Source organism: Elephas maximus, chromosome 19 (assembly GCF_024166365.1).
Source record: "Elephas maximus indicus isolate mEleMax1 chromosome 19, mEleMax1 primary haplotype, whole genome shotgun sequence".
NCBI lineage: Eukaryota > Metazoa > Chordata > Mammalia > Proboscidea > Elephantidae > Elephas > Elephas maximus.
Genome location: NC_064837.1, coordinates 63,497,227 through 63,505,854, shown reverse-complemented (window position 1 = coordinate 63,505,854; position 8,628 = coordinate 63,497,227). Strand labels below are relative to the sequence as shown.

The following is an 8,628-nucleotide window of genomic DNA, read 5'->3' as shown; positions in this document are numbered from 1 at the left end:
TCTCTCTCCCTTTTTACTTTGAACTAAGTGGCCTGAAATTAATGAAGCTGACACCCAGGGGCGGAGCCAGGTTTTGTGAGGCCTGAAGTTAGACAATTTAGGGGGCCCTCTTTCAGAAAAGGAAACAAAAATATCTTACTTTTACTATTTTCCACAAAAACATAGGATGACTTGAACATACTGCTAGGGTTCGTCCATTTTTATAAAAACACATGACCACGTGAACATCCTGCCAGAGTTCCTCCCAGGCCTTGGAAGGTGCTGTGCGAGAGAGCCCTGAAGCTTACATTTTATGGGCTTCATGGTAAGTCCATTTTAGCAGGTACCATATTGTAAGAAATGTCCACCTATACTTCACACACTTAAATTAGCTACTTGTGCACAGGAGCACAGGAAATGTAGGTAATAGCTGTACAGGGACTGAAGAGTTAATATACAAGTCTAAATGTAAGAACAGAAGATTACATAGTAGGCATTAAACACTCAAACACACAGATACATTTTGCTATTTTCGTGGAGCCTGACAGTTCCAAAGACCCCACTCAGGTGTGATCTCCCCTTCTCCAGACCTTAAATTGTTTGCCTGCCTTTAAATGTTCACTTTCAGGGGAAGGTAATCAATTTAATACACTACCATTCACTCAGACAAGCCGACTCAAACACTGGTTTCTGAATTGGCCTCATGCTGAGCAATTCCCTATTCTAGAAGCCAGGTGTGATGGGTGGGAGGACGGAATGGGGCGGGGGTAGGGAACACACTGCCAGTAGGCAGAGCTTGGTGTTTTTTGTTTTTCAGGTGGTTCAGATACTGGTCTGGAGATCTCCATTGAGGAGGGTCCTCTGGGTCTCCGTGGTCTCATTCAGCCGGGATTTGTCCTGCTTACTGTCACTCCGTTCCCCATCATCTGTGCCGCTCACCTTGACCAAGCAGAGGACATTCTGGAAGCTCTTCTTGAAGTTGTCAGACAAGAAGGCATATAGGATGGGGTTGGCACAGCTATTAGCATAGGTGAGGACCACCACAAAGTCAAACATGCCTTTGAGGGCTGGAGTGGGACTGATGGCCACAGAAACCGATGAGACATTAAAGATGTAGAAGGGGAGCCAGCAGAAAATGAAGACAGCCACCACTATGGACACCATCCGTGTGACCTTCTTCTCTGACTTTTTCCTCTTGGAGGAACCCACTCGGATTCCAGAGGACTTGACCTTGATGATAATGAACAGGTAGCAAAGACAAATGATGGTAAGGGGTACCAGGAACCCCAAGATGAAGGTATAGATAATGAACCCTGTGTACCATGCCCCAGATTCACCTGGCCAGTTGATGGTGCAGCTGCTTCTCCCTGACTGGTTGCTCCGAAGACCGGCATATATCATGATAGGCAAGATGACCAGCAGAGAGACTCCCCACACAGCCACGTTGATCATCTTGGCTGTCCGGGGTCTCCTCCACTTGGCCGACTTGATGGGGTGGACCACGGCCAGGTAGCGGTCAATGCTCATGACTGTCAAGCAGAAAATGCTGGTGAACTGATTGATGCCATCCACAGTCATGACCACCCGGCAGATGGCCTTGCCAAAGGGCCAGTGGACCAGAGCCACCTGCATGGCCAAAAAGGGCAGGCCCAGCATGAAGAGCTCATCCGCGATGGCCAGGTTGAGGATGTAAATGTTGGTGATGGTTTTCATCTTGGCATAGCGGAGGATGACATAAATGACGAGCGTGTTGCCACACAACCCAATGATGCAGACCACAAAATATATGAATGTGAGGACTGCATTGCTGGTCAGGTCATAGTACGGCTCTGTTTGGTTGGAGCCATTGGCTGCCACCACTGAACCATTGAGGTCCAACGAGGAGGACAGCCACGCTTGGCTCCCATTGAGTAGCTCGTATGCCATATCCATGGCTGCTTACTGTCTTAGGCTAGTTCCAACCAGCCAGAAGATCCTATTCTCCCCTTCATGGGCCCCAGAGGCAAAGGATCCACTGTGACATCTGAAAGGGAATAAAGGAAGATTGGCCCATCAGTCATAGACCACTTAAGCTCTCCCTAGCTTTCCATATTTCTGGCTTACCCACCTAGACATACTCCTAAATTGAAAAGTGTGTTGTTATCTTTCCTGTCTTAGGGCTACGAACCGATTCTCAGCAGAAGTGGACTTTTGAGTGGTTTTTCCAATGGGGGGAGGGGCTTAGTTTAAGCTATCACAGTTTATCTTGTCATCTTTGGTGATGCACATTGGGAGATGGTTGTGGCTGCAAAAAAAAAAAAAAATGTACTTTGATCTCTAAGAAGTTGACTGGTCCAAAATGGAGGGAGGAGGAACTTGGAAATGTCCAGCCCCTGGTTCCCTGGGGGTCTGACCCTGGCATCCTTGGCCTTTTCCCCATGAGGAAATCTATGCTGACTTGCCCGCTGCTCTGGAACTTTTCCATTCTGAAAACCCCATAGTGGGAAAAACCTGGACTTTAGAGGTAGAACAATCTCGGGTTCCACCACTGAGCCCGTGTGACCTTGTGCTATACACTGAACTTCTCTGATGCTCGCTTGTCAAAATGGGATGTCATGAAGGCTAAATGACGGACTGTATGGGAAAATGCCTAGCATTGTTCTGGGCTCATGAGCAGAACTTGATAAATACTATTTTCCCCCTTTTTTTCCCCTCTGCATTTCATTATCTCTAAGTTATTGAAATCTGCCTCCATGGTGAACCAATTTATAGTTTTAGGAGTTAAAAATAAAAATCTGGCTTGCTTTCATTTTTAAAATTAAAGCTTTAGCTTATTTTTTGTTTCTTCTGTCTTTGTTTCTGTAAAACTGAATGCTTGACCCTAGGGGTCTTTCTCCGCATGTGAGATTATTCACTATAGATTAGTAAGTAAGCACAAGTAAGCCTGTGCTCACCTTGCTCAGTGGGTCATCTGCCCCTATCAGGGACTGTAAATTTGAAAAGAGGCTTTGATTCTGTAGGAAGGTGTTGTGGGGATGGGAGACCAACAGATGCCAGCCATACCTAGAAGCAGAATCTTTTTTTTTTTTTTTTTAATAATTTTTATCGTGCTTTAAGTGAAAGTTTACAAGTCAAGTCAGTCTGTCACATAAAAGCTTATATACACCTTACTACATACTCCCATTTGCTCTCCCCCTAATGAGTCAGCCCGCTCCCTTCTTCCAGTCTCTCCTTTCGTGACCGTTTTGCCAGTTTCTAACCCCCTCTACCCTCCCAACTCCCCTCCAGACAGGAGATGTCAATACAGTTGCAAGTGTCCACCCGATACAAGTAGCTCACTCTTCATCAGCATCTCTCTCCAACCCATTGTCCAGTCCCTTCCATGTCTGATGAGTAGTCTTCGGGAATGGTTCCTGTCCTGGGCCAACAGAAGGTTTGGGGACCATGACCACTGGGATATTTCTAGTCTCAGTCAGACCATTAAGTCTGGTCTTTTTATGAGAATTTGGGGTCTGTATCCCACTGTTCTGCTCCCTCAGGAGTTCTCTGTTGTGCTAGACAGGAGCTGGGCTTCAGGGAAGCAGGTTCATTCACAGAAGTGAACAGAAGGTTCCAAACACTAACGTGGTTAGATGTAGTTCATACACACCCCCTAGCCCCTGGATCTGCCCAACTATCTTATGAAAAAAAAAAAGAAGTGGGGATAATTATTCCCCTTTAACAGATGAGCTAATTGAGGCTTAGAGAGTTTAAGTAACTTGCTCCTAGTCACTCATACGTACATAATTGGTGGGGCTGGGATTTAAACACAGGACATGTGACCCTGCGTCCTCTGCACTTTTCACAGCATCACATCTCCTGCTTAGAAGACTGGAAAGCTAGCGACTGATGACAGGGCTTTGATTTGAAGCAGTTGACTCCTATGCCACCCCAATGCTGAGAGAACAATAACACCATTGGCTTGGCTTATGATATAAAACAAGAGCTCATTACATAATTAATGATTTATCTACAGTCATTTGAAAAACATCACCGAGGGGTTCTTTGTGCTGGGCAGCAGAGAAACAGTGATGAACAAGACCTCGCTGGTGCCCTCTGTTGTTGTTAGTTGCCATCGAGTCAACCCACGACTCATGGCAACCCCATGCATAACAGGATTGGACTGTTGTGATCCATAAAGTTTTCACTGGGTGATTTTTGGAAGGAAATCATTAGGCCTTTCTTCCTAGTCCATCTTAGTCTGGCAGCACCACTGAAACCTGTCCAGCATCCTAGCAGCATGCAAGCTGCCACTGACAGATGGGTGGTGGCTGCGCGAGAGGTACGTTGGCTCAGAATCGAACCCAGGTCTCCCGCGTGGAAGGCTAGAGTTCTACTGCTGAACCACCACGGCTCCTCCTGGTGCCCTCTAGGGGGTGACAATTTAGTAGGGGAGACAGGCAATCATATAATACTGGGTGCGAAGCTTACGGAGATATGAATGAAGGACTTTGGAATGCCTTGTTTTCCTGGGGATTGAGTCGAGGCTTTATAAGAGAAATTTCGGAGCTGGGTCTTGAATATATGAAGGGTAAATAAAGCAAGGAGGCCAGGGAGAGAGGCCATTCCGGGGTCAGAAGGCAGTAAAGAGTGTGGGTGTCCAGCACATAGTGGGGATAGCTCACATACCTGACACTTTGCACTTGACCAGTGTAGGTTTTCCTGGTGCCTGAGTGTAGATCAGAGATTATTCCTTTTTGCTTGGGGAGACTGCTGAGGAGTCAAAGAAGACATTGGTGGCAACAAGTGCTTGGGAAATCTTCTCTGTACTGTCAGGGCATTGCCTACCCATTCTGTGCTGACTTCCCTGCCACACAACTGTAACGTGAGGTCTGGGCTTTGTGCCCGACCTTTCTGCAAATACCTCAGGGAGCTGGGATTGCAGGTCTGCAGTGGGTGTCAAAGCGTAAGTGGGCAGCTATTCGACACAGAAGCTGTGAGGAAGCAGTCTTCCTATCCCTGGCTTAATCTGGATTGTTTCCACTATCCTTTCTAATCCCCTTGCCAGTTACTAGAAGTCTCCAGACCCAGGATCCTATTTAAGCTGCCTGCGTCGGAGGGTACGTTAATCGCTGGCATTACCAGGGGCCCTTCTGTGGAACACGAATGGCCACCCCCAGTGTCGGGGTAAGAGCACTAGGCTATAGAGCTCTCTCCGGGGGTTCTGAGATAGGAATGATGAGGGGGAAGAGTGGATGCTGCTCTCCAGCCCTAACTCTGCCTTCTCAGCCCAGCATCACTTAGTAGGAGGAAATGGCACCGGGGGCCAGATTCTTCTGCAATAGGCTGACAGACAAGCAGCATATCTCCACTCTTGTGAGAGGCAGCGGTAGACTGGGTCCAGGGCTTTGGTGAAGGTGATGGAAGTGATAGGCTGGGGAGCCTGCCAGAGTGGTAAGTCTCGTCAAGGGAGAAATGAGCTGAAATCCTGGTGAGTCTGACTTCTTTAACCCTCAGGTCTCTGGGTGAATCCCACTTCATTTGTATCCCACAGCAAATAGGGAGCGGAAGGCAGCCCCAGGGAATCAAGATTTGTTGAATTGTGGTTCAGTGAAATACACAAGGAAGTTAGGTTTTCTGCTTTCCTTATTTTTCCAGCCTAAGAATTGTTGGATGCTGGAAATGGCTGGTGCTTGGTTTCCTCTTAGACAGAGGCCAGCTCTGCTGGAAGGAGGATAAGGACCCTCTCCTGCACCCTGTCCCCCTTTCCTGCTGGTCTGTGGTTACCAGCCTAAGATGTGAGCGTGGGTAGGGGGCCGGGCATCAGGGGTGGTCTGGAATCCTGCTCAGCCTCACCTTCTCCCTTCTCTCCAGCATCTTTTCCCCCACTCGGTCCCCACCCCTGCCAGCCTCAGGGCCTGTGAAGCCCGGCTTGGTCTCCCCGAGCCTGAAGCGAGTCCCCTCTGCACGGAAGACCACGGCCCCGCACGGGCCACCGCGGCGCTAGAGCCCCCGGGAAAAGCTGGGACGTTGCTGGCGGAAGCGGGGGAGTCTCCCGACAGCGGAGCCGGTGCCCCGGGCTGCTACAGAAAATCCTTCCCTCGCCGCCCCCTCGCTTGCCCTCTCAAGACCCAAGGGTTTCCTAGAGGTTTTCCAGCCATTTCCAGGACGAGGGGAGGGAAGACTGTGGCGCCAGCATGCTCAGTTTCTAAACGCAAAGAGGAGCCGAAGCGCTAGGGGCGGCTAGGAGCGAGCGAAAGCCGCTTGGGGACTTGGCCGGCGGATCCCAGGCACCGGCGCACTGCCACTCAGCGGTTTCAAACCTGGGCAAACTGTCTTCGCCGCCTGGGAACCGGGGAATCAACGCGACCTGCAGGTTCCTGGCCGTTTTCCTGGCCAGGCGAGGAAGATCGGGGAAAAGCCCCTCTTTCCTGCGCCTAGTGCTGGCCAACTGCCCCTCGCAGGCTCGGATCTCTGGGTGAGAGTCCGCAGGAGCTAGAGTGTGGCTCCTGCCACGTCCCTCCCACCGCCCCGGCCTCGCTGTCCTCGCGTCGGGGCTCTTTGCAGGCAGAGGGGAGAGAAGGTGTCCCCGTTGCAGCTACCACCGGGACCACAGGCTGAGGGACCAGGACGGGACGAGGGCGCACGACACAGACACTGGCACGCGGTACGGTCACATCCGATCCAGTGCAGCGGACCCACAGACCCCACTCACGCCGGGACACCCACCAAAACCACCCGCAAAGGCACAAGAGCGAGAGCCACGCACACTCGCACCCAAGCCACAAGCACGTATGACACACTTGGGCACACCGATGGACGCGCCACCATGCAATGCAGATGTGCACAGGTGCCCAAGTGCGCTTCCCGCTCCCTCCATCCCCCCCCCTCAGGCACGCGCACACACACATCTCACCTTTGCTTTTCCGCTGTAATCGTCTATCCTGGCTCGCCAGCACCCAGCGGCTGCTGCCCACCCAGCCGGGCGCCGGGGCACGCAGCAGCTTGTCCGCCGCCCGCGCTCGGCGTCCAGGCTCCCGACTCCGCGGCCCCGGTGTGCCAGCTGCCGCTCGCCGGGCTCGCAGACCCCGGCGCCGAGCAGCGGACTGGGGCTCCAGGCGCCGGTGGCCGTGGGAGCGCTTGCGCGCCGGTGGCTGCGCCGCTTGGACTGGCCCAGCCGGGCCCGGGCCCCCTGCACAGTTCCCCACGCCCCTTCGTGACGTCACGGCAGCTTCGCCCCGCCCGCTCGATCCTGTGGGAGGACAAGGGTGAGCCGAGTGGAGAAGCCAGCGGTGGCTGCGGGCAAAGCTGGCAGGCACCGGGGTGGCGGGGAGAGCCCGCGTGCGGGGGCGTGAAGGGCTAAGCGATTTTGGCCTCTCCAAGACTCGTGGCAAGGACACGCGCTGCTTCCCGCTCCCGATTTCACGAAATGGGTTCAGTTTCACCCAGCAGATTCAGGGCAGCTGGAGTGGCGGCTGGGGTGACCCAGACTCGCTCCGGGATCTCTGTGATCTTCTCTGCCAGACAAGTTTGCAAAGCTGCGAATAGTGCGGGCCGGCCCCGGGCTCAGGAAGCAGAGTAGAAAAGGATTCAGGGGAAAAGCGCTTCTCTGTGCAGTAGCCAAACGCCTGCGTTGCGTGCGAGCCTGCACTTGGGTTCCAAGACTCGAGACTCGGCAGGGGTCGGCTCATGCCAACTCTTCCAGCATTCCACAGCTTGGAGCAGAGTAGCAGCGCACCGGCCCCCTTGCTTTATCTTGTCGGCCAGCACCTGCCAGCCTGACCAGCACAGACCCCCCTCCTACGAACTGTGAGGGAGCAGAGGGGAGCCTGCAAGAAGTGGGAGTTCTGTCGCATCAGCTGCGGCTATTTATTTTTTGAACTGTGATGATTCAGCCTCTGTTCCAATAGTTTGTCATAATCAATCCTGCAGCCCCCCCTTCCTCACACACTCACACACACTCACCCACCATCCTGAGTACAGTTTCACAGGATGGGAAAACAGAAAGCAAACCCGAACCAACTACAGTCTTCTCTGTGGGCTGAGCTGCCTTGGTCGGCCCATCACAGCAGCATCTGATTTCCAGTTCAAAAGCAGAAAGTATAAGTCCAGAAACTGTTTAGCAGGTGAGGCGAGTCTTACAGATGGGGAAGTGACACGGGGAAGGAGCCGTCAGGTAAAGTGCCAGTCAGCTGCTAATTTCTATCTGGGCCAAACTGCGGCTTGGGGTACCCACTGTAAGCGTGGAAATCAGGGGTTTCCATTGGATTCATCTCTTTCTGAGTTGTTGGTCCTGATGGGGCTTGAATGAATACCAACAGCCTGAAGCTCAGAGGCTAGACGGAAATTGACCAGGTGAGTGCCTTACTTCCCAGCCAGTGTGGAGTGGACTGAAGTGTGCGGGACAGAGGGGCTGGGGAGGGTAGCTCAGCAGAAGGGGAGTGTGTCTCTGCTCATGGTTAGCTTGACTGAGGAGGGTGAGGTAACAGGACAGAGCAGAGTGGAGCACAGCAGATCTCGTACCCTCTGGAGACATGGTTGCTACCATACCATCTGTTGCCACCTTCTAGTTTAAAACCAATGACCTGGACTGGTTTCCAGGAAAAGGAAGATCCAGGGAATGCCCACTCTGACCTCGAGTTCCTTTCCCTGGTACCATATTACCATTTAAAAATTCTTGAGCTCTTGATG

General features: G+C 52.2%; 1 protein-coding gene across 1 annotated transcript; it reads right to left on the bottom strand.

Moving 5' to 3' along the window:
* Positions 1-552: 552 nt before the first annotated feature.
* SSTR2 (somatostatin receptor 2) lies at positions 553-1,925 on the bottom strand. Its single transcript, XM_049859633.1, has one exon. The coding sequence runs from the start codon at positions 1,909-1,911 to the stop codon at positions 802-804; it is 1,110 nt and encodes a 369-aa protein (XP_049715590.1). The 5' UTR covers positions 1,912-1,925; the 3' UTR covers positions 553-801.
* Between the last annotated feature and the right edge of the window lie 6,703 nt (positions 1,926-8,628).

What these genes read in the sequence shown, in the direction of transcription:
- SSTR2 (XM_049859633.1), bottom strand. Translation starts at nt 1,911, where the DNA reads ATGGATATGGCATACGAGCTACTCAATGGGAGCCAAGCGTGGCTGTCC.